At 47.1% G+C, this 25,162-nt stretch overlaps 1 protein-coding gene across 4 annotated transcripts in view; it reads left to right on the top strand.

The window, feature by feature from the left end:
- The window catches only part of CADPS (calcium dependent secretion activator), a 206,374-nt gene extending 185,957 nt beyond the window's left edge, over positions 1 to 20,417 (top strand). For all 4 annotated transcript variants that reach the window (XM_059856711.1, XM_059856710.1, XM_059856714.1 and 1 more), the window contains 2 exons: positions 17,388 to 17,492; positions 19,185 to 20,417. In XM_059856711.1, the coding sequence (XP_059712694.1) occupies positions 17,388 to 17,492; positions 19,185 to 19,364 (285 nt within the window). In that variant the 3' untranslated portion in view covers positions 19,365 to 20,417. The remainder of the gene's footprint in view (positions 1 to 17,387; positions 17,493 to 19,184) is intronic.
- Positions 20,418 to 25,162: the final 4,745 nt, after the last annotated feature.

Genomic DNA, 25,162 nt, shown 5'->3' with positions numbered 1-25,162 from the left:
TGGCATGAATTAAGAGTCAAATAATCTTACTGTGTACATCTACTAGCATGACCCATATCCACTGAGAATGCCTCATTCATGCACAGAGCACAGCAGTGCCTCCTCCGGGCTCGGCTCGTGCTCGCTCCAGGGAGAGTTTGCAGCGTGAGCACCAGACACAAATCACCCATCAAGCAGGCATGGGGAGAAAAAACAAAACATGAAACAAAAGACTGTCGCTTCCATCTGCAGCGGGCCTGCGAGTGCATTGCTCGTTTGTGTTGAAATTTATTCCATGAGCAGTTAAATTTCCAGAGCTCATCTGGACTGTTCTTTTCAATGCCCACACTGCCTTTTCCCTCATCCTTTCCCTATGATTCACAGTTGGTGTGTTTGTACCGATTTGGGCCATTATTTCCAATTTCCAAAAGGCTGTAATTAAAACAAATATTGATTTCAGTTTGATCCACTCATACTTGGTTTTACCAAGCCATATTTTAAACAAATTAACAGTTGACATGAACTAAAAGGCAAAAGAGCAGCTACTTTGGTGGAAAGCAAAAGATGCAAAACCCTTCTTTCCTTCCCTGCCTTCCTCAGGTCTCCCTGATCCATGTGGAATTAAATAATCAAAGATGGGGTTTTTTACATTGCTCTGCCTGTTTTGACTTACACTGGCTGCAGGTGGAAATTGCAGCATGTGGGACCTGTTCCCATGCCTGTTCCCATCCCAGTGGGACAGAGTTGGGATCTAATGCTACTGGCATGTTTGCATGTGTCTCATGTGTGTCAGTGTGTGTGCCCGTGAGCAGGGCGAGCTGTGGGGCGGTTGCTTTGCAAGGAGGGAATGGATTGTGCCAAGCCCTTGTCACCCAAAACTTGGAATTATGTTTTGAGCAGTCATGTATTGTCTTTGTCAGGTTGCAGCTGAAGGAGCTGGCTCCTGTGGTCAGCTCCCATCTTGGCTCAGGTGCTCCTGGTGGATCAGTACCAGCACAGGGTTTTACAAGGGGGTCACCAGGCCCCATTTAAGTTGGTGCTGTGTTCACCCATGTTTGGGTGAAGGCAGGAGCAAGGGCTTAACTCTGGTTTTGAGCTCAGAAATAGCCCTGCAGCCTTTTGCCCCTCTCACCTAACCCAGCAAAGCAGCATGGTTGTGGGGTCTTCAAGCTCCTTTGGTCTTATTTTCCAAGGACATTTTAGGTACTACCTCCCTCTTTAATAAGAAAGAGAAGAGGAATAATCAAAAAAGATATTTATAATGCTAAATTAGAGTTGGACCTTATTTTGTTTCTATTTTCCCCAGCATGGCAGGGGAGCAATCCTCTTAGCTGCAGTTTGTCCAGGCAATGAGATTATTAACACTTTCACAGCCATGTCCTCAGCTGGTTTAGTGCAGTAGTGCTGGCTTGCCCCGGCCAAATCTCAGTCCAGTTTAGGCTGTTGTATGTCAGTAGGGGCAGCAGTGACAGCAAACAGCTTAAACCTGCCTGCAGGCAAGTCCTGTGCACCCAGTGGGGTGCCAGTAAAGACACTCACAGAGTGGGGCTACATCCCCTTTCTGCACAGTCCTGGGCAGTGCAGGAGCAGAGGTGCACAGTGCAAGGCTGTCTATTGCACGTTTTGTGGAGTTTGAACTCCTGGGATACCCCTAATCCCCACACTTCTCTGCAATTCCGCCCTGTGTTCCCATTTATTCCCCATTCATTTCCTCCCCAGAACAGAGTCTGCAGAGTGTGTTAGGCCATGTCCCCAGAGATGATGTCTTTTCTTGGCATTTGCCATGATTTCTTAGCTCAGAAACCATCTCTTTTCCCCTGCATCGCCTGACTGCTCGTGCCTGCAGAACAGTGCTCTGCTCTTTAGGAGACATTAGTGTTTGTGGCAGATTATTGTTATATTTCTGTGTGGTCTCTGAGTTAATCCTCTTAATTCTGCAAATTAGTCAGGATGGGTTTCCCCCCCTCCCTGAAATAGAGTCATCTTAATTTTAAAAATCTGTATTCTTGGGATCATTGAATGAACAGATTGATTGTGGAGTTCTGCTGGTAATCAAAACCTAACTAGCTTTTTGGCAGTGCTGTTTACTGCAGAGTAACATGACTTATTTACTTGGCCTGGTTCACTAATTTGATAACATTTAAAGCTAAAACACTGTAATAAGGCCCATTGGTAGAGAGCACTGGTAACAGAGGAGTTTCAGAATAGCATTGTAGCATCCTCTCCCTGCACTCCTGTGCCTGGCTGGGTGCTTTGGGATTTAAACCGTTTGTACTTAGCACACAATGCAGAAGGATCACAAACTCCGTGTGGTGCCTGACAGGAAGTAAAATTTTATCACTTCTTGCCCATAGAACAGGGGAACAGAGTTGACATACAGAATGGAACTTTTTATAGGAACAATGAGGCAGAAGCGGGTGGGTGTATCTTAAACATGGGAAAATATCTTTAGAGTGTTCTTGAGTCTTCAGACCAATACTGCAAAATTCAGGTCCCCTTTGTCTTAGGTCACTCAGAATTTCATAGGATCAGAGTTTATACATCTGTCATTTTGTCTGAAGGCTGTGGGAGTTTTACTTGTGAGGGTTGTGCCCTTTGACAGAAGTTATTTCTAGATCCATGTATGTGTGTATATCTTTACAAACACCCTTAGATACTCACAGTATAGGTTTCAACCCATCGCAACATATGTGATCCAGAAAGTCTATGATTGACTAGTAGATAGTGTGAATGCTAACCTTTCTTCCACATAAATTGGTAAACACTAATGTAAAACATAGGGTGACTATTTCCTCCCAGCCACAGTGAGTAGCACATACACAAAAGGCTCCTGAGCACTGGGTGAGCTCCCCGAGATCCTGCGAATTCCAGCATCCCGATGCAGTCCCTGAATAGCGCAGATGGCATTTTTCTCTCTGATGATTAATTCAATATCTTACCCAAAAAAACAAAAACATGCTTTTGATATGAGGGATCAAAACACCAAGAGAAGCTCCTAAGATTGCGAGGACCTAAAAAAAAAATTAATTTATTTTTTTCCTCCTTGTACTTCTTGAAGACACCAGCCTGAGTAGAAGATAAGGATTAAAACAGATGTGCTTAGTGCTAGTTCATCTGCTTAAATCTAGCAGTCTCTGAGATCAGTGATTAAAAAGCCATCTCTAACTTTGATGAAATCCACTGCAATGGTAATTCTGTGTCTCTGATCGCTGTCTTATGGGCCTCATGTCTGCCTAAACCGGACATAAAAAACATTTCACTGGAGATGATACATGGATTATATGGGTCAATTATACACTTAATCTGCCTTCTGGAGATTAAGCGTGCATGGATTGACCCTGCGTATTTGGCTTGTCCTTGGCAGTTATCAGATCAGGAAGGTTGCCTTTACCAAAAAGTCTGGTAAGAACTTAATCACACAGTGATACTGCCCGCCGAGGTGGCAGCAGCCACGGTGCTGTTTGCAGAAGGCAGTTTTACCACTTCCCTGGCACTGTGAGCCTCCAGCTCTGTGTCACAGCCGGGACGGCAGACGGAGAACGCGCTCCGGAAACGAGAGATGAGCCTGTTCTTCTCTGCAAGGCAGAAAGGGCTCTTAGTCTTGATGGCAGGGTGGGATTAGCAGGGTCTGGCAGGTGCAGCAGGGAGGGCAGTGGGGAGACCAGGGTTTGCTCTGCCCTTGGCTGTCCTCAGTGCAGAGAAGCAGTCACTCCAGGTCCTCTGATCAGCTAGGGGAGCCAGCATGTCCTTCCCACCACCTTCAGGGAGGCAAAAGCCCCTGGCTGGTGCTCCAGCATCCTGTCCCATCCCCCAGGCTCAGCTGAATTTGCCTTTTAGGAAGTTCCAGTGATATCCCAAGGCAGGTGTTGCATCTGGTGGATTTTGATGCATTTGGGGTTTCTTCCCTCATGCCAGGAGACCAGCCGGAGTGCTGGGGACATGGTGCAGGACAGTCCTCATGTTTCCAAAGCAGGCTGCCCTTGCTGGTATCTGACTTCTAAATATCAGAGATAAAAAGGATGCAGGACACAGTGTGAGTCTCAAGACTTCAGCAAAATCCTTATACACACTTCCAGGAGCCTGAGTAAGCATTTGTCATTGGAGGATCCACAGGCAGCTCAGCATATGTTTCAGTACCTACACATTAGAGCCTGATAGCGCACCTGAGTATATTGAAAAAATACAAAACACAGCTAGATCAGTTAATTCAGCAAGTCCTCTGCAGACACTGAGGCATTAGCTTATCCTTAAAATCAAAGCTTTTGCCCTTAGCTGGGTTACTCTCTTGAATTTTGGCAGCTCCTTCAAGGCGTGCTTGCAGGATCGTGGCATTTCTTGCTAGACCTTGCATGGCACAATCAAATGCCAAAACAGAGCCCTTCCCATCCTCCTCTCTTCTTCCCCTCTCCAATCTCAAAAGCCTGGCTGTGAGTCAGTGGAGCTACTCACTGTGAGTTAGAATTACTCACAGGAGGCCGGGTTGCAGGATCAGGGGAAGAGCGGATATCAGGCTGCGCGCTGGGCTCCCATCTCGGATCTGCTTGTAGCCACACTCACCACTTTCTCTTAGACAGACAACAACCTGTTTCCCTCCCACGCAGCTAGACTGCTCATTAGGGCACTAACTCTCTCCCACTCCCATCCTGATATGGCCTCCACGGAGCTATTTCTTCTGCATTGTTTTTTGCTTTTTTTATTTTTCCCCTCTCTCCCCTTCCAGAGGGAGTTGTGAAATAAAGACAATTAGGCACATTGATCTCAAGGGAGCACAGCTTCCTTCTCCCTCTCTGTACATCTTTGGAGGAGCCAAAGCCATGCAGCTTTTGCTGCCCTTTGCCGGCTTGGCAAAGCTCAGACCTGGACCTGGAGCTGATCTCACTGCAGGACTTTTGCTGAGGAAAAACATAAAATTGTGGTGGCAGTTGTCAGTATATCTTCTAGGGAAAAAATTCTTTGTCCAGAGCGGGCATAGAGTGCACTGTCCTTCTGCAGCCTCTTTTTCTCCCCATGTGCCCTCTTGGAGTCACAGGAGAGTGGGGAGAGGAGCTTAGCACTGACACCACTCCTCAGAGGCAGCCCTTGTCCTCTGAAATTCCCCTCTGTTAGCTTCATACAGCCCAGGCATGCATTGGGCACATGGCCTCCGGGCTCCCCCTCAGCAAGGCTTCTTTCCCGAAGTGCTCATTTAAGTAGGCTCCATTTAATTTATTTTAGGGAGAGTCTTAATAAAATAAATCCTAGATCTGTCACTGGATTTTACATGCTTGAAAGGGGTTTTTTCCCCTCCTAAATGTCTTTATCAGAACAGCTTTTCGTGTTCCAGTAGACATTTGGTTGAAGACAGTTAATTTGATTTCTTTTCCAGAGGAGATTTTCCATTAATCATTCTAAGAAGGCAGACTGATTGCTCTGTTACGTTAAGGTCAGCATAGGCTTGCTAACATCAACTGCACCGTGCTTTTGAGCGTCAGAGATTTGTGTTTTGGGGCTGGCACTGAGTGAAAGATCATTTATTTCCTGGTAGATGTGAGTAGCCAAGGCTTTGGGGAAGCAGGAGCACAGAATTCTCCATCCAGAGAGCCTTTTCCTGAGCAGCCTCTGGCCAGGAGCTCCCTGCACGTTTATAACTGCGGACGAGTTCCGCGGTGCTCTCTGCCTTCCAGCTAAGTTTGAGAGGCTGTTGCTAATTGGAGCTGCCGTCCTGTGGGTCATCAGGGAGGAGAGCCCGGAGGTGGCAGGCGAGCCGCGGCTGATGCGGGTCCCAGCTGCGCGCAGGGGTGCGAGGGGCGTGGGAAGGGCCGGGCCGCGCCGGTGCCCGCAGGTGTGCGGGGCTGACCCCGGCCCGCGGGGCCGGGCTTTGCTCCCTCCCTGCGGGCTCTGCAAAGAGCCTTTGCCCGAAGGAGCTCTCGGTGCAGGGCAGAGCCCCTGCGCGGACAATGACGAATTGTCTGATTTCCAGCAGCGCCTTCAATCCGTCTTTTCCTTTTCTCCCCCTGCATCCCAGCCGCACACAATTGCTGCTCAGCCCGCGCCAGCCAGCGGTGCGTGCCAGATTAGCCGTCCCAGGTCATTTTGTTTCTCTTGATCTGCGGCTCTTTCCTTTCCCGGTGCTCCCTTAAGCCTGGCCCTGGATGTATGATATCAGCGTTCAAAAATGCCTGGTGGGACTCGGGCAGGGAGCGCGCTGCGGCCGGTGTTTAACCACGGGAAGGAGAGAGACCAGGGGAGCTGCTGCAATCAGGGCCCAGATGTCCAGGCAGGCTCTAGCTACTTTTTTGGAATTTGCAGGCTATAAAAGAAGCAGATAAAGTTTATGAAGTCCCATTTCATGACAGCTTCCAATTTAAACTGATAACAAGTATGATGAAAGTATTCTGTCGCATGCATTGCTGTGCATCTTACTGAGCAACTGTGCAGCCAGTTTTATCATCGCTGCCTCACACTAACAGGGCTCTGGAATCAGGACAGAAAAATAGCAGTTGTGTGGATATTGTGTTTTACTAGGCTGCTTTATATAGAAACTCAGATTTTAACATGTCAACTTCATTTCTTTTTTGAAAAATGGAAATAAGCAGAGAATATTTTATAAGTTAAAAATGTATTTGAGAACAAGCATCCATAGAGGAGTGGTTTTCTGTTTGTGCGCCTTTATAGGTTTTTATGCAGAAGCTCTTTCATTTAGGAAAAGAGAAGTCTGCAAATTCCTGCAAAGCAGCAGGTTTTTGGGGATTTAATTTGGCAGTTCCTAGTGAATGCTGTGCACTTTGCAGAGCTCTATCTGCAGTGAAGGAGAGAGAGCTCAGCACCCAGAGCCCACCTGGTGGTGTGCCCAGGGCCCCGCTCTGTGTGCAGGGATATTGGATGCTCCATGCCAGCACAGCCTGGAAAGGCAGGATCTTCCAGTTCAGGGCTTCCTGTAGCCAGGACAGGCTTTACCTGTTACCTAAAAGGGGCATTTTCTGGAGGTGTAATTCAGTGTATAAACAGGATTAGTACTGTCCAGTCTCAGAGGGGAAATGAGGCACCTCTGAGGCACTCAGCCTGCAAACCTGACAGATTTGGGATGTCCCTGGTTTGAGGACATTGTGGATGGGAGAGAAGTTTGGGGTGGCAGCCTGCTTCCTCCCCAGATCACTGTGAGCACCAACTCCTGCACCCTCTGCCATGGAGCAGTAGTTGTTTGCACAGGGGTCTCCCCTGCAGTTTTCTCTGCCTGCTGCCCTCCATCCAGCCCTGACCAGCACACGGCCTGGCAGGTCTGCCCTCCTCAGAGCGGGTGCAGCACATGGCTGGGAGGGGTTCAGAGATGATCTATGCATGGGATGGCATTGATGTTTGCTCACAGCAAGCCCCAGCATGTTGGGACCAGGACATCCCTGGCTGTAGGAAGAGAGGAGCCAGCAGTGCAGTTGCTTTTTCCAGGAGATTCTCCCCAGGGCAGAAGAGGAGTCCTTGACACATTGACCCATCACTCCTGCCAGGGATGTGAGTGTATGGCTCTTTGCTAGGCAGACTCTGGTGTCTGGCTAGCAGAGCAGAGCACCCCAGCATGCGGCTTGGGGCCACCTGAATGCCACAAGGCATCTTATCCTCAGCATCAGAGTTGTTCCTCCCCCCTGGAGGAGCAGCAGTGCTGCAGATCCCTTTCTGGCTGTGTCCCTGCTGTGGGAAGCCTTTGCCTGTGTGCTGAGAGTGCACGGATTGCCTGCAGAGCCACTGAGGGTCGGCACAGACAAACCTGCACCCACCGTGGCGTGTGGAGTCACAGCTGACAGGACATGTGGACGTGTCACTGGTTGGTGCAGCACCGAGAGCAGGGGCTATTAGGGATGAGCTTCCTGGGCACATGTTTGTTGGGGACCTTGGCCCCACCAACACAAAAGGTATTGACCCTCCCTGTACCCTCTGAAAAGGAATAAGAGCTCCCTGCTCTTTGGGCTAAGAGCAGGGAGAAATTTGCAGCAAGGACCGTGCAGGTCGGTCTGTGTCCCTCTGGAGAGCAGGGAATTTGTGTGATCTCACCAGCACAGGCAGCACCCCCGGGAGCCCCGGCCTCCCTCCCGTTAACACCTGTGGCACCGAGCTGCCGAGCCCCGCCGGGTCCAAGCCCCAGCCAATTAAGGGTGAGGCGGCAGGCTGAGCACGGCCCGGAGCCGAGATCCCCGAGCAGTGGGTGCTCTCAGGTGCCATATGTACTGCAAAGAGCGTGCGGCACTTCCCCGCGCCGGGCTCTGCGCTCCGCGCTCGCTCGGAACGCTCTTCCCTGCTGGAAGGCAGAGCTCTTACGCGATTCGAAGTTGTTTTGTGGTTTATTTTTGGGAAAGGGGGGGAAAAGAAATAATGTAATTCGGTGATGCCATTTGCATCCTAGACAGATGATGAGTTGCTCTGGCTAGCAGCTTAACCCTATTAGGCAACGTTAGGGACTGTGACTTTATTAAATAATAATACAAATTATTTTCATATCAAGACCCTTTGACTTTGTAACTTCCTCGTATTGGTACGTTGTCAACAAGAATGAAATTTCGTAGTTAAGGAATATAAAATAGAGTAAAAGGCATCCAGAATTCACAGCTCTGGGGTGGATGTTGAAGAACATGCTGTGTGTACTCGCAGTGATAGCATTAGAGTGGTACATAAAATACCAAGGAAAAAAGTACTTTTGCTTCAGTAGTAGCTGTGAGTGTCACCTGGGAGACTCCAGACTTATTCTACAAGGCTTTGGTAGAACAAGGTCAAAATTTTATTTCCTAAAAAAAAAAAAGACCCCAAGGTTTCAGGGGATTTTTATCGAATTGCTAGCACTTTGCCAGATCTCTAGAATTTAATGTGGAGTTTTATAGAGAGGCTTAGTTCTGAAAATGAGGGTCGTGTTGCCTGTGGTGAGGACCACTCGCCCAGAGCCCTGCTGAGCACAGCTAACACAGGCTTTGCTCACAGGGGTGAGGTGCAGACGTGGGGTGCTCACTTTGCAAAGGGGTCACAATCCCAAACACTGACGATTCCTGAACATACCAAGGCAAAGACCCTGCAGAGAATTAGCACACTGCAAACTGTCACCAGAGCTTAGATTTATTTTCTGGAAGACACTTTCCAAAGGGGCTGAATTTGGGGTGAATCACCTTTCTACCAGCAACCCAAGGGCTGCCTAAAGCCCTCCCAGTGCTCTGCCGTGTGCTCGGTGGAGCTACACCAGCAGACCTACTTTTGATGTTGGCTTTTCATACCTAACTTAAAGAGTTATGTGCCACAGAAAAGCTGCCTAATGACCAGACAGTGTTATTATCTGGCATGCAGCAGCAGAGCAGGACGATAACTATTTATTTACTCTTTGTGGATAATGTTCTGTTATTTTCTAGTCGTTGGCAATAGCAAGAGAGCATCTGATATATACAATATTGGTGTGTATCCAATTGTTTGTGAACATCCCAAGTTTTGAAACATGGTTGTGAGAGAGGAATATAAGCTTAAGCTTGAAAGGCTAAAAAGCAGAAAGCCCCACACGTAAATGCTATTATACACTTAATGAGGCAGGGTTTAAAAAAAAAAATCAGCCACACAAGTTGGTTTTATCAAAGAAAATGTATAAATAACAACCAGTGATTCAGAGTGCCTCACAAAGGGAAAAGCAGGGACGGGAAGCTAGCACTTCACTTGTGGCATTCAGATAATTCTATTTACTACACTAATCTTTTGGGCTTAGCAATTGACAATCAATATATTATTATCAACAAGCGTTAATGCAAACAAAAAGCTTCTATTTCTTTTTTTAACTGTGTTCCCCTAAGTCCCTTAAATTTAATTAAAACCAGACAGCTCTCCTTCTAGTACAAATTAGAGTTAAAATCATATTAAATATTTGTTCCACGGGAAAACAAAAGTGTCAGCTTGTGCTACCAGGTTTGGCTGTTTCTTTTTTCCTCCTTTTTTTTTTTTTTTTACACACAGAGGGGGAAAAAAAAAATACCAGCTACTCAAAGTTAAAATAAAGTCTCTCTCCCTCCCTCCCCGTCTCCCAAGACTACTGTCTATAACATGTTGTTCCTTATAGAAAGTGGGATATGGTGGCATTTGCTTGATTAACTTGCTCGACAAAAGTGACAGCTGCTGTGGGTGCATGTAGCTAAGCTGCACAGCGCAGTTCCGCCTTTGTACATCTGTCAGCAAAAAAGGAGGAATAAAGAGTGAAAAGAGACAAATTGGTCCCAAAAGGCAATCCATTCAACTCAGGAGGTTTGCTCTATTCAAGCACTCGCTGGGAATCTCAAGTGCTAGGTAGCTTATTCAATTTCATTCATTCTTTAGAATGAGCCCTCAAGTGTTTAATTTCTTATTCTGTTGAATAAAAGGGGAGCTTTTTTTTTTTTATTGGAAGCATTAATTGTAAGACTAGCTGATCAATGCCTGCAATATTAACTCATTGCTTATTTTATGGTTAGCTGTGTGCTCCAAGGGCCACAGCCGCTAAACTTATTTCTGTAATGTGGGCAGTGTCACATCAATTTCTGTGCTTCTGGAAAACCTGGCCACTCACAGCAATGTTGTTCTCAGTGCCCTGAGCCCTGTGCCCTGCCCAGCTTGGGGGAATGGTCCAAATCCTTGGCAGGTGTAAATCGAAAGAGCCTCTGGGTCATTATTGGTGCCACCCATGGCTGCGGTCAGGACATGACCGAGCCAGATGCTCTGTGCCTGGGGGCTCAGCCCTGAGCCCACTGCAGGTTTGGCCCTCTGTGCTGGAAGAGGTCTTACAGCTCCAAATGCTGAGCTTCCTTTGGGTGGTTCGTTGGTCCCCAGCAAAGGGCAGGGCAGGAGAGCCCTTCAGCAGGGCTCTGTGGAGTAATACCCAGAGCACAGTATGGATTTTGTTGAGTAGAAGCAAAGAAAGCTGATGAGAGGATGGGATGGGGTTTGCTGCATGGACAGGTCTCTGCTTGTCCTCCAGAAAATGTGTGCTTGTAGGGGAGAGGTGTGCCTCTTCCTCCTTCATGGTGTGGCAGAAGGTCCATCTCAGTCTCCTCATTGACACTGGGGACCAGAATGGTGTTTGTGTTTGAGTGCCTGTGGCTCTTCACCCACCTTGGCTCTGACACCTCCTCCTCCAGGACCACTGCCACGTATCTTGACTCAAGCTTTTCAGACACACTTGTGTCACCAAGGCCCTGTCCCTGCTTTATCCCCACTCTCCCAGCCTGGGGCACAGCACATCTGCTGCAGCAACACAAAACTTGGGTTTCCAGAACAGCTTGAAAAACAGCTGGGCTCAGCTCTGCCAGCCTGACCAGGACCTTGCTAGCAGTGCTTGGGAGCAGGGCAAGAGTCACTGCCCTCATCCACATCCAGCATCCCAGCAGAGCTGGCCATTGGAAAAGGGATTGCATAAGCTGCCCTTCCTGCTGGGAACATCTCTCTATTTCTGGTAGACAAAAGTAGGAACTGCATTGACTCTGAGGCCCTGTGCTTTGGGATTGCCATCTTTACCAAGGTTTTGGAGCAGCAATGACTGCCTGTAACCAAGAGTGAATGAAACATTGAGGGAAGGTGGAGAGGGGCACTTTGGTGGCCACAGAAGACTGAATGGACAAGAATGATCCTTCCATGGCTGCCATAGGGAGATCTGGGCTTTGGGTTGCAGGGCTGCAGGCAGTTCTGGTGTACAGACCTGGCTGTGCTGCTGGGCACACTGAGAGTGCAGGAAGGGACACAGTGCCTGGGGCTGGCAGGCTGCTCCTGAAGAGTTCCTGCTCCCACTCTCCACACAAGTCCTCCTCCAACACTGGCAGCTGTGTGCACAGGGCTGGTCCCCAGGCAGTGTGTCCCTGCACTGCTGTGGCTGCATGGAGATGGCACCTGCTCAGGGGAGGTGGCTGCCATGAATACTCGTGGCAATGCCAAATGCCCAGTTTGATCTCAGGGCCACCCAGGACTGGGATGGACACGGCTCTGTCAGCTGTCCCCTACTGTCAGCAGTTGTAAAGCATCACAGCCCCGCTCTGCCTTCCCCCAGCTGAGCTTCTGGCCCATTGGACAGGGATGCCAGAAACAAAGAGTTGGCAATTTTATCTTTTTTTTTTTTCCTGGCTGATCAAATCACTTTGAGCTGTTGCCTGAGAGCAGGTTCAATTTTCCTTTGGGAAGTAAGACTCACAGCCAGCCTTTTCCTCTCTCCTTTCCCACCTCTGTGGTCCCCTCACTTCATGCTGGCCAGCTCAGGGATGCTGTGGTGGCGTCTGCCCAGCATCCAGTTCCTCATCTTTGAAACACCTTGAATTCAAGGGTTCATTTCAAAGCTGCCTTTCAGCATTTCAAAACAAGCCCATGTCCTGCACAAAGAGAGGGAGCCAGCCAGCATTCGGAGCCTCTTTGTGCAGTGTGTGTCACAGTTTTAAATAGATTTGCCCTGCTTGGATTGGTTCTGGTTGGAAAGCGAGTACTGAAATGAGAGGTCATAGGGGAGAGTTACTATGGTAATTGAGTAGTATCACCAGTAGTTTTGCTCTTATGAGCATTAAAGCACATAATAATAGACAAACAACAGTGGTTAAAGCAAGCAGGTAGGATTACTATGTTCTTTTGTCAGAAGTATATAATGTCTTGTAGTCAGTTTTAAAGACTTCTCAACCCCAAATCCACCCAGCAGTCACCTGCTGAGTAATTTTGTATGCCTAATCTCTAGCCCTTAACTACAAGCTTTCTGCTAATTTGAGGCAAATGGGTATTTTTGACACTAAATAGGGCAGTAAAGAATCCCTGACCTAGAAAAACTCTGTTCCAAGGCACTGAGAGCAGAAAAATATTCTTTCAGCATCCTTGTGAGACCTTTGGAATGACATAAAATAGCTTTGACTAAACTGTGCTGCAGCCTTCGATTAATGGTTTGCAGAAACTTGCTGAACATCCCTACTACAACTTCCCCCATAAAACTTGTCACTTCAGATTGCCATCAGCCACCACAACAATAATCATTTCATGCCTATTGCTAATTGCAAGCACAGCTGAGGCTCAGCAGGGTGCTCTTGCACAGTCCCAGGCCTTTATACCAGCCTCAATCTGTTGTATGGCACTTGTTCACACACAAAAAAACTACCAGTAAAGGCAGAAAGAGGCAGAGTCACAGGTTCCTTGTAATCCCTCTGCTACCCTGCTGACAACCCAGCCCTATAAGCATTCCTGGTTTTGTCCCACTCTTTACAAAAGCTGAAGTGACCTTAAGCTACTAGTATGTAAGCTTTTGAATGAAGAATACAGCTCCTTCAGGTGCCTTAAGAAGCAGTGTTGCATCTGGCTTACGAGATTCTGTTTGCAGCACTCCTGGGGTGAGCTGTGGCTTCCTGTAACATGTAAAATATGAGTGTGAACTCAAGGTTCGTGGCAAGGAACAGGAGGTCATGCTTCCATTCAGCTCACACCAAAGAGAAAGGAGCTTTGCAGATGTTCCTGGGTGTGTGTAATGACACCACCTCCCAGAAAGCACAGGAGCCCAGCACAGGGCTGGGTTTTGATAAAATGTGCCACATTCAGTGTGCTACTTGCAGATTTATTCATACCAATTTCTACAATTTATGTATTCAGAGACAAACTTGCTATTTCAGGAACTTATTGATCATGTTTTTGCATTCAAAAAAAAAAAAAAAAGAAGGCAGAGGGCTGGGGAACAAGTAAGCTTATTGCTCAGGCTGGTTGGGGTGTTGGATGGGCAGCCGTACAAGTGCAGCTTTTGTAATGCTCCAGCTCCTGTAATGCCCATCCTGGTGCATCCAGCTGGCCCATGGCCCACCTCATCCACCCAGCCTAGCACCCAGCAATGGGGGTTGCTGTGAAAGACAGGAGAACAGGAAAACAAACCTGAAAGAGAGATTGAATTCCTGTCTGTACAATTACAGTACTTGCTTGCAGTGACTGGGCTCAGATAGTGTCTGCATTTCCTCTGCTGGCACTGGCTCATGGTGTACGGCCATGGGGCTGTGGTTTGCCTCTGCCAGAGCCCTGTGCCCCTCTCTGCTGAGATCCTGCTGGAGGAGTGGTACCCACCGTGCATCCTTGAGGATGCAGGCTCCACAGCCTGTGCCCCCAGAGTGAGTGTAAATTGTCCCCTAGAGGAGAGACAGGAATGCCAGCAGCACCAGTAATGTGTGTGTGTACTACTGTGAGTTACATGTGGGGTTTTGTCCACGGGCCTGGACCATCAGGGAGGTCTATTCATTCTTTATAACCAGGCATGAGGAGTTTTTGGCAGAAAATATATTTATGGTATTTACTTTGGTGTGCCCATGCCCCAGCTGTGCTGTGGTTCCAGAAATGTGCCTGAAATATGTTGCAAACCCCTTGCCAGAGCCCAAAGTTCAGTATTTGGGCTGTGGCCTCTGCACCTTGTCTTTGGGGACAAGCCACAAGGCTGGAGCTGGATCCCCGAGGGGACCCTGTGTCGGCGGCATGGAGCCCACTGCCCCTGAGGGCATGGCAGACCCCCTTGGGGAAAGCAAGGTGTCCAGTGTCCCCGCAGGACCACTCTGTGCTCTTTTGTCTGAGGTGAATACGTTTCTGTTTAGGAGCATTTGGCTTTTTTGTTGTTTTTTTAATAATATAGTCATATGCAAATGTTATCTTCTTTGGTAGGTTAGTCATGAATCAGAGGGCTTATGCGTCTTATAGCACATCAACACTAGCGAGAGCTAAAGGGAACATTTAATTTATGGGCTAACTTATTTTTATGAATATGCAGGGCTGAAATTCAGCAGTTGGTGTGTGCTCTATGAAGTGACGTGACGGTTTTGTGTATCAAGATCAATGAATTAGACTTTGTCTTTTTCTCATAAAGCAGAAAGTCTTAGGAGTAAGTTGGCTTTGAGAAAGAGAGCTCCTTTCATGCAGCCGAGCGCTACGCCTGGCTGAGCCCTTGTCAGCCGCTGCTCGAGAGGAGAGGAGTGCAATTCACGTTTGGTTCCAAGGAGTTTGCGTCTCCCCAGAATCCAGAGTGTTTGAAGTGCCCTCCAGAAACACAGAAAAGCATTTCATTTGGCTTACTCGGAAGGTCTCACAGCAGCAAAGTCACCTTGCCAATACCCTCCGGGCAGAGGTTATAATTTCTGTTGGGGATCACATAGGCCTGTGGGCGTGTGTGGCGTGGGACAGACAGAAATGGCAGGACCTGCCCCTGCCAGGGACTTCTCATCTCGTGTGGAGCTGACACAAACACCCAGCAGATCGTTCTGTGGAAGCTGGGAGGCGGCAGGGGAAGGGAGGGGGCGTGTGTGTGTAACACTTGGTTGTGCCCTTCCTCTGGGGGCTCCAATTTGAAGAGATGGCAGAAGGGGAAGGAGGTGTTTGGCTGACCTGGGCATCCATGTGCCAGCCCTGGGTCACAGCTAATGTCACCCAAGAGCATGACTCAGTTAAGCACTGATTGCAGAAAAGCAGCTTTATGAACATTAACAGTTTCTCTGTTTTGCCCGCGTGGGTCTGCAGCATTTCATGGGAACCCAGGCAGATCCCCCAGTGACAGCAGTTGCTCTGTGCCACCCAACCACCAGCTGGCTGTTGGCTGCCCTGGGTCCGTGTACCTGGGATCCTCAGGGGATATCCAGGGACACTCTGACTTCTCAGACTAGTCTGAGGCATTGAAAGGTATGAAGCCCCACCAGACCTTCATGTCTCCTACACTCATCAGGTCCACACCAGCTGCCCAGGTCACTTCACTCACTGTTCAACCCCAGTCTGATGCCAGCACCTCAGGTGACAGCTGAGAGCTCCTGCTTGCCAGTCTCAATTAGTTTCAACCAAGCTCTTGCCAGCTTTCTGTCCTGGAGAGGAAGGGTCAGCAGAATCTCTGCCACAAGTTACACAAGGTGTAAGCATTGAGCATGAGGTCACCACATGCCATTTCTTCGGTGGCTCTTTCATCTCCTTATTTCCTCCATATTTTAAAGAGGTGGTGTAGAAATTAAAGTAGAGGAGCATCATCGGAGTTGGGGGGAAAACTCTTCCCCATGCAGCTCCCTGAGCTGACACTCAGCTCAGAGATGTGTGTTGAGCACACACTTTTGTGGTGCAGGGCTGGTTTAGCTTAGACTCATTTGTTTGCTTTGGTGAGCCTCATGCCACCTTGTGGGTGCCAGTGTCAAAGGATGGAGGGAAGCAAATCACTGGCAAGTTTTGCAGTTACAGAATTTTTCATTGTCTCCATTCCCCTGCTGCACGAGCAGCAGGACAGGGCATGTTCTGTGTCAGAGACCCCCAGCCCGAGGGGACACTGAGGGGGGGCAGCAAGACCTGACTTGAACTGGTGTGAGGTTTCAGGCTCGCTGGGAGGCAGCTGCATCCCAGACTATGGATGGTGCTCTGTCAGGATCTTCATAAACTGGTCTGGTGGAGTTTCTTTAGTATTTTAACTGGTTCTAGATTAATTGCATCTGGTCTGCAGTGTGGGGTTTGGTCTCTGTGTGTAAGAGAGGTCACAAGAAGGGTGCAACTGTGCATACAGAGGTGTGATGGGTTTTTGCCTGCTTTGTAACCACCCCTTGTGCTGAGCACCTTGGGAAAGTTTTGTGTCTCCCCACCCACCCCCAAGCCCCTGCTTTTCCTCCTCTCAAGGGCTCACTGCTCATCTGTGTGGCATCAGATGTACCACGTCAGCCCTGCCTGAGCAGGGCTCTGATCCACAGCCCACCAGAGCCTTCCTGCACTGCAGGCTGCTGCCACACTGCTGCGAGCCTTTTTCACAGACAACAGCACAATTTCAGCCCCTGGAGGGGCCCTGTGAGTTCAGCAGCTTGAAACAAGCTGATTTCTTTGCTGCTTTTCTATCTTTCTTAACTGTGAGGGTGAAACCAAACCACTTCCCACACAGCCTGGGCAGGCACCCCCCCATAGGTGCTTACACTGGCATCCTTCCCCCCAGCCAAACCTTGCCCTGCATGAGCCTCCCCTCTGCTCACCCTCAGGGTCCCGACTCATCCTGTGGCTGTTTATGATTGAATTTGAAGATGGTAAGTAACCTGAGTGTGGGACCAACATCCTTAAAGGCAGGACTGTGTTCTCACTCTGGGGGAAACAGGTTAAAAACATGGCTTGAGCTAAGCACACATCACTGCTGGCAAGTGCCATCAATGGCAAAATCAGATTACAAAACCTTGTGGCACTACTGGTGGCCTTTACCCTCCTAATAAGTTTATTTTGTTGTTATTGTTAATAAAATTTAAAAGCCCATGCATGGGAATTCTGTGTAAGAGCAGATGCCAGTCTCCCCTCTCAGTCTGTGGCCCCCCTTGAGCAGGCTGGCAGGTGGGTGTGAGGGTCAGAGGTGGGTGTGAGGGTCAGAGGCGGGTGTGAGGGGCTGCTGGGGGCACAGGTGTCAGTCAGGGCAATGCACAGAGCCCCGTGTGGGTGCTGGAGGAGCCGTGTCTCTCTTGCAGCAATGGTACACCAGCTCCATGAGTGTTGTGTGCACTTGGCTGACAGACCGCATGGACCTGCAGCTCCACATCTACCAGCTGAAAACCCTCATCAGGATAGTCAAGGTAAGCACACAAGGTGTTCCCAGTGCCCCTCACTGTCTGGAGGAGCGGGTGTGTGCTCCTGCATGTGTGTGGGATGTGCTCTGTCACTGACAGATAAATGAAGGATTCATTAAAATTCCTTTAAAGAATTAAGGTAGCTGTATAGCACTGGATAGACAGGAGCTTTAAATGCAGAGAGAGGTAAAATATATGTGTGCAAATAAGAACAAAGTAATTTCTTGCATTAAAAACTAAAACCAAACTCTCTTGCCATTTGACCTTACCTGTACAGTAAGTGCACCAAAATTAGCCTTTTTGTGGACAAATTCACTGATCACACCTGTGACCTCTGGTGTTAAAATGGGTTAAATTAACTGAAAAGTTTTTAATGCTGTTTTGCTACAAACATTTAAGCCCAGCTATGGCTCGTGATTATTGTCAGAATGCAAATGAGATTGTTCTCATAGTTAATTGAAGTTGTTTCTTTTACAATGGATGTATATAATCAACTGTAAGAGATCACAAAGGTGAGATAACATACCCTGAAAGTACCATTTTTTTTCTTTAAGTGCACGTGTATGTGTATATCTGTGTGTGTGCATGCCTTGGACTAATGATAATTATTTCAGTGTGAAATCACAGTGGTTTACATGAAATAATAAGATCACAGAAGGGGGTAAATATATTTTTGATCATTTTAGGTTCTATCTAGTGCTTTTTGGTCTGGTATTTTATAATGTTTATGGTCTCGTGTGCAGTGAACACATTGAAGGCATGAATAAATTAAAACTGAAATGTATTAAATGTGCTTTTCATAACTGAAAACAACAGGCACAGACAGATTATTCCTACTTGTCAGCTAGCTGAGGAAAGCTTTTTTTCCTTGTGCTTTATTTATACCAATATTACATTCAGAAGCAGCTATAACAAACCCAAGGACTTTCTGAAATAGCAGAACAGTAAATAGTTTCTATGCAGAGCACAGAGCAGAATTAAATGAACGAGACCAGAGTTTAATCTCAAAGAATTGAGAAGGTTTTAAACATAAATTCAAATAAGAGATGTTAATTGTAATAACAAGCGAAGTATGGAAATACAATTCCAAATTGAGGTGAAGAAAGGGAGATTTAAGAAACATGTGCCCCATGCTTATATTTATACCTCAATAATTTTGTCCAGTATCCTGGACTTAGTTTATTTAATCCCTATACTGTAGGTAGGATTGTTTAATATGGAGCATTCCAGGAATGTGTAATCATGTCTGTGGCTATGGGGGATAAGCATCCTGCTGCTTGAAGAGAAATAACTGACATCAGAGGCAGGATGAGCACATCCAGGAGCCAGGGAAGTCAGTCAGAGCAGACCCCTTATATTGCTTCAATGTCTTTTTAGACACCAGCCCACCCTATGCGAAGCTCCTCTGAGCTGCTTTGAACTGCCCAGCCCAGCCCACAAAGGCAGGGCTGGAGTCACAGAGCTGTAATTTGTTGCCCAGGGCACTCTAAAGGGAGCTCTGCCACACCAGAGTGGTGGCCAGCAGAGATGCTCCCGTGGCCTCTGCACTTCCCAGGCGATGCAAAATGTCCCCAGGGCTGGGGTTTCCCTGGTATCCCAGCCTCTCCCACTGGTGGCCCCAAACCCCCAGCAGGGGCACAGGTTGACTCCTGCAGGGGAGCTGGTGTTGGCCCTGACCTCTCCCTGTCTGTGCTTTAGAAAACGTACCGAGATTTCCGATTGCAAGGCGTGCTGGACTCCACCTTGAACAGCAAAACCTACGAGACCATCCGGAACCGGCTGACAGTGGAGGAGGCCACGGCGTCGGTCAGCGAGGGCGGGGGGCTCCAGGGCATCACCATGAAGGACAGCGATGAGGAGGATGAGGAGGATGACTAGGGGGAGCTGGAGCACCGGCTGGGGGTCGCCTGGTATCCGTGCATGTACCTCGTCTGTAACTCAGTTAGCCACATTAGGAATTTTTATGTCAGCTCTAAATGCCCATGAGAAGTTTACCAATACAAATGCCATGTTAGCTGTGTGGTAATAAGATTAGCACCTCTCTTTGATTCATCAGTTTCCTAATTTCATATCTATATGTTCATAAGCAATATGGAGCACCATTGTTTAATACTGTTAATGGAAAAACTACATAGAAAACATCCTAGGTGTGTCCCTGTTATTAAAGTTTAAACAATGCTTCATTAATGTACTGTATATACATTGATGGTAAATTGTTGTGAAGATGAGTGACTCGAGTCCTTTCATTTCTTTCTCTTCTGTGGATGCCAACTGCTTAAAATTAATTAAAAAAACAGCTTTGTTTTTAAAAGAAAAACCAGGCAATTACAAATGATTTTTTTGTTCTCTCTCTGTTAATTTAAAAACCAGAAAACAAACAAACCCAGACAGCCGTTTGAATCATTCTGCATCCTTGTTAAAGTACCAGGCTCTTCCCTTCAATATGCAGTTAACTCCATAGAGACTACATCCCAAAGGATTAGTCATTCTAATTGCCACACCAGATTAATCCTATCATTATGGATATATCATGCCACATTACAAGTCCAAAGCAGTTGTTTTATGTTGACGTTTGCTCCTCTAAATGTTACATTTTTGTTTAAATTTCAAATAACAGTGTATGTACAAAGACAACTTTAATTACAATCTTAGACTCTACAAATGTGTTTATAATAATATATTGAATATTTATTTCAGTAGATTGTAACCATAATTTACAACTCCTCTGTTTCACAATGGTTTTTATATATGTCATGTACATTGCATTTTGACCAGTAACTGCATGTCCATCAGTTCCTTCTCCAGAGCTTTTACTTTCTGTGTAAAATAGTGATCCATCTTGCTTTTTTTGCCTTATACAAGCCGACAGTTGTAAAAGTGTGAGAACTGTGGCTTCTCAATAAATAACTATTCAGATGTCCTAATAATAAATTATGGAGTCTTTTTATGTCTGCCTTAGAAAAAAAAAACAAACTAAGCTGAGATGTAAGAGCCCCAACCTCACAGAATAAAGGCATTTTCTTTTCTCATGGGTGTTCTTTAGTTTATTAATTAAGAAGATGGTTTCCTGATTTGCTCCCCAAGGTCAGGATTGGGAGCACACTGTCTGTTCCCCAGGTACAAGGGCATTTCTGCTATGACCACCACAGCTCTTTCCACCAATATCTGCACTCTGTGTCCTGTGATTTGTCCCTCGACATCTAATTGATGTCAGCTCTGGTTCAGCCCCTGTTATTATATGGCCATCAGCCTTACCCAACACTCACCCTCCTTCAGAAGGCCTCAGTTTGTATTTTAACTTCTCCCAAAGCAGTCTTAGTGCAGCAGGGCACAGACAAACCCTGCATTGAAATTAAATTAAAGTCTGGTTTGATGGAAAACATGTTTAATGGGAGCACACTTGAACTGGCTTCCCAGAGTGGTCATGGATACCCCATCTCTGAAAATGTTCAAGGTCAGGGGCTCTGAGCAAGCTGGTCTAGTGGAAGGTGTCCTGCCCATGGAGGGGGCTGGAACTAGGACATCTTTAAGGTCCTTTCCAACCCAATCCATTCTGTGATTCTCTGTGAGACTGAGAGTTTCTGAGAGGTTTTGCAGTCCCTTCCTCCCTCCCATCAGCTGATTCACACCAGCACTGGTTCCTGCTAGCCCAGGTCTCAGCCATTTGAGAGAGCAGCAGAAGAACTGGTGTGCTTTACCCCCAAACACAACAACCTGTGGCCAGCCTGGGGAACCAGGACAAATGTTCATCCCTCACAAATAAAAGATGGGCAAATGGAAAAATGTCCTTCCAGGATGAGCCTTCCTGACATAATGAACAATTAAACCATATTTCAGAGCCCAAAAAACATGAGACCCACCCTGGATATGTGGGAGGAGATTGGGACCTCTGGAACTGCCTGCGAAGGGGGTGTTGAGTCCTGGGCTGGGCTGGGATAGTTATGGAACCTGGAGCATACTCACCTGCAGTTCTGGATTTTTGGGTCCCTTCCCTCTGTGTCAGAGTTTAGCATCTGCTGTGGAGGTGCTGTGCAGCCCCACCTGGATGACCACACCTCACACATTCAGCATCCACCTTTCCCAGGTGTCCTGGGAACACCACCCCCTTGGAACAGGGGCGTTAGCAGGGGCTTCACTTCAGGAGTGGGTGATGGATGTGCACATTTAGCACCATTTACATGTTGAGAAGCCATCTGATGCACCAGAATAGACTAATTTTGAGCCCTGACTGTAGCCCAGCAGACTTGATACTTGTCTTGCTCTGTGCTGCTGGTAGAGGGAAGCATTGCCAGAAAAAGCTACTTCTGAGGACTTAGGCAGGAATATGGCTTTGTGACCACAGACACAGGAAGCTTTTCCCTCCTCTTACCCACCTTTATAGTGCAACTACTTGGCCCTGAGTCCTCAGAGGAGCTGGGGTAGTTGTTGAGTGTTTAAGTCACGCTCAGTCTATCAAAAGCAGTTCAGATTCCTCTGCAGGTCTGTCACTGGCATGCACACAAAAAATATCTATTCTTTGACCTCATTATGCTTGGAGCCTTCAATCCCACCCTGAAGCCTTCCCAGGCCTTCCCTAATAAAGCAAGTCTCACAAGATATAAAGCAAGGAACAAACTGCAAGCACCACCTGGTCCTTTCTTTCTAGGGGGTTGAGACCCACTGGAGACCCACACACATTCTGCTGCACACATGTTCATGCCCTCTTTATCCTCTCCCTCAGCTGCTTTGTGTGAAGGACAACACCTCCAAGAGGCAGCTCTAGGAAAGCCTTACTGGGGTGGTCACCAGGTTGGTAGCAAAGAGCACTGAAGGACATGGAAATTTATAGCTCTGCTGGCAGTCAGGCAGAGCAGAGCTGGAGAAACAGCTTGATTCTGCTCTGGAAATGTCTCTCTTTTTTTTTTTTTTTTTTAAACACAAAATATTTATTGGGTAAAAACACAGCCCACTTCCACCTGCCACCTTTCAAAATAGTGAGCCCTGCTCAGTTTTTTGAATGAGAGAGTGTGGGTGCAGCCTTCAGGAGATGCTCCTTGGCTGTGCATTGCTAACACACATCGGTACCTCCCTAAAACAGCAGTGATTGGACACCCTTGACTGAGTGCCTCTGTCATGAGCAGTGACCCTCTGGCCTGTGACAGCTTTTTGTGACCTCAAACCCCAAAAAAAGCACCCCAGAAATTCCACAGCCCTGAGGCCTGACCACAGAACAGGGAAGCATTAGCCAATTCATTATTTTTAAGGCATTTGGACCCAAAAGATGAGCTTCAAGGTTATGTACTTTAATGTAAGAAGGGAGAAGATCTTACAGCATTTCTGTAAAGCAGGATTGAACCTTCCACTGCACAGCCTGCAGCCTGTGGCTGAGCAAAGGAGTGCACTGCCCCCTGATCCCCACTGCCTTTACCCCTGCACGTGGCCAGGCTGGCAGCCCAACCCTCTCCTCAATGAGTGCTGCACTGTGGTGCCAGGGGTGGGAAGAGCCACCTTGGGTCAACCCTGGAGAAATGTCAAATACAAAATGGTTTGGTTTTGCCTGAAAAATACCAATCTGTGTTCAAATCCCTCCTGGCCACAGACTACAGTCTGGACAGGGCTCAGGTCCTGCAGAGCAAAGCTACACCTTGGGCAGCACCTATAAGATATGGATAGATGAGAGCACTGGCGAAGGTGGCTGAGGAATGCAAAGATCTGCTGCTGGTTCACTTCAACCCATTGCTGTGATGGAACGAGCTCCAGCAGTCAAAGGACTTGGTGCCAGTACAACTGCACCTAGATGAAGAATCTGCCTGTGCAGTTATGTCAATCAGTTTTGGGAAAAGAGGAAAATTTCATTCTTCTGCCAGCAAAATTTTAAATGATAGATCAGGCCAAAACTTCTCTCGTATTTACAGGGAAGTCCAGCGAAAATATCTTTTTTTTGACAGACTTACTTAAAGCATGTGGCATGGAGACTGAAAATGCTATCAACTATTTGACTGACAAGTGTCAGCAGCTGTTCATCCAATTTGTTTTATATTTCACCAACTAACAGATTCTTTCCCCTCTGCTGTAATGCATGTCTTCTGGCCCATAGGCATCTTAGAAATTGCTTTTCTGCCTTTCTAGTGACCAAAACGTCAAAAATATTAGAAGACAATTTGTGTTCAGAAGCATAAACAGGCATGCAACAAAGCAAAGATGATTTTGCCAACGTTCAGGCTGTGTTCTTTTTTAAAAAGTCACAGCAAACCTAAGGCAAAAATTATTTCTCTAAGCTTTAAAAGAAAAAGCTAATGTGAACAAAGCACATGATAAATCAGCACAGGTTAAACCATCAACTACCAAAGGGAAAGCTGCTGTTTAATGGCCAACCAAAATGCAGCTGAACTCTATGTCAACCTCTGCACTTTGGCTGTGAAGTTCAGAACTCTGCACTTTCATCACCAGTATTTGTGCAAAAACCTGCTCCATGTTGCCAGGATTCAACAAAGCCACTGTTGTATCAAACCAAGCTTGGCTAGGAGAGTCTTTTGAGCCATTCACAAAACCCAGCCCTCTTCATCTTAGGTCTAGCACTGCTTTTAGAACTCTTCAATCCTGACTGCATATAATAAAATTATTGCAGCTTTCACCCATCATGAACTTGCTGGACTAAAAAAAGCCTGTGTGACACCTCTCTCTGGTAAGCTGTATTCCATGATATTTCCTTTAATCAAACAAGTTTAGGCTTTCAAGCTGAACCTGAAGTGATATTTTCCTCAGCCTTTCTGAGAGATACATATTCCATTTCAAGTCATAAATCCGCATTTGTTGTAACTATGCAAAATATGGGAGAAAAAAAGTGCAGAGATTATATGCAATCTGCCAGCAGAGTTGTGTGCCATGAGGAAAATGCCTCACAGGTCAAAACAAAGAAAAACACTGAGCAACAAATTAGTTGCAGGCAGTAGCTAATATGGAGATCAAAAGATTAAAATCAACATACAACGATGAAATCACTGGAATAATAGGAGCACTTAAGAAGATTAAGTCAATAACAGAGTCCAGTGCTACGAAAATAAGGTTTTGATTATACTGTAAAAATTTATATTGGGAGAGCAAAAGTAATTACAGCCATGACATGCTTCGCTATCCCCGCCTTAGACCATCTTGGCTCATTTCCTATGCAAGGAATACAGTTGTTGAAATAAACAGAAATGTTATGACTCAAGTGCTCAACTCAAAAACAAACCAGGTGGTCAGATCAGATTGGGGACTGTCAAGATGGGGTCTGTAAAATCAGGACTTGTTGCAGATCCTGGAGGATATGACAGCTGGGGAGAGCAAAGGCCGCACCGTTTAGGACTGGCTTTCTGCACAGAGAGCTCCACAAGCAGCTGATGTCGGGGCTGTCCCAGGCTGTCAGCTGGAGAGGAGAGGCACGCACTGCAAGGGAGGTAGGAGGAGATAAATAGCTCAAAGGCTGGTAGTGAACGTGGTGGTGATGAACTCTGGTAACAGGAAAGATATTTTTCTATCCAGCTAAATGGGTGAAGATTGAGGTTTTGGTTTTACATCAGAGGCAGAGACGTGGCAGCCTCCAAGTCCATCCAGAGCCTCACAGCAGGGACAGGAACATCTCCCATAGCCATGTTCAGCAGCCCAGGGAGTCAAACAATGGGGGTGGGAAGGATGCCCCACCAGGGGCAGCTAAT

This window comes from Haemorhous mexicanus, chromosome 11, assembly GCF_027477595.1.
Source record: "Haemorhous mexicanus isolate bHaeMex1 chromosome 11, bHaeMex1.pri, whole genome shotgun sequence".
NCBI lineage: Eukaryota > Metazoa > Chordata > Aves > Passeriformes > Fringillidae > Haemorhous > Haemorhous mexicanus.
Note: the sequence above shows the minus strand (reverse complement) of the source record. Positions and strands in the feature narration are given on the sequence as shown.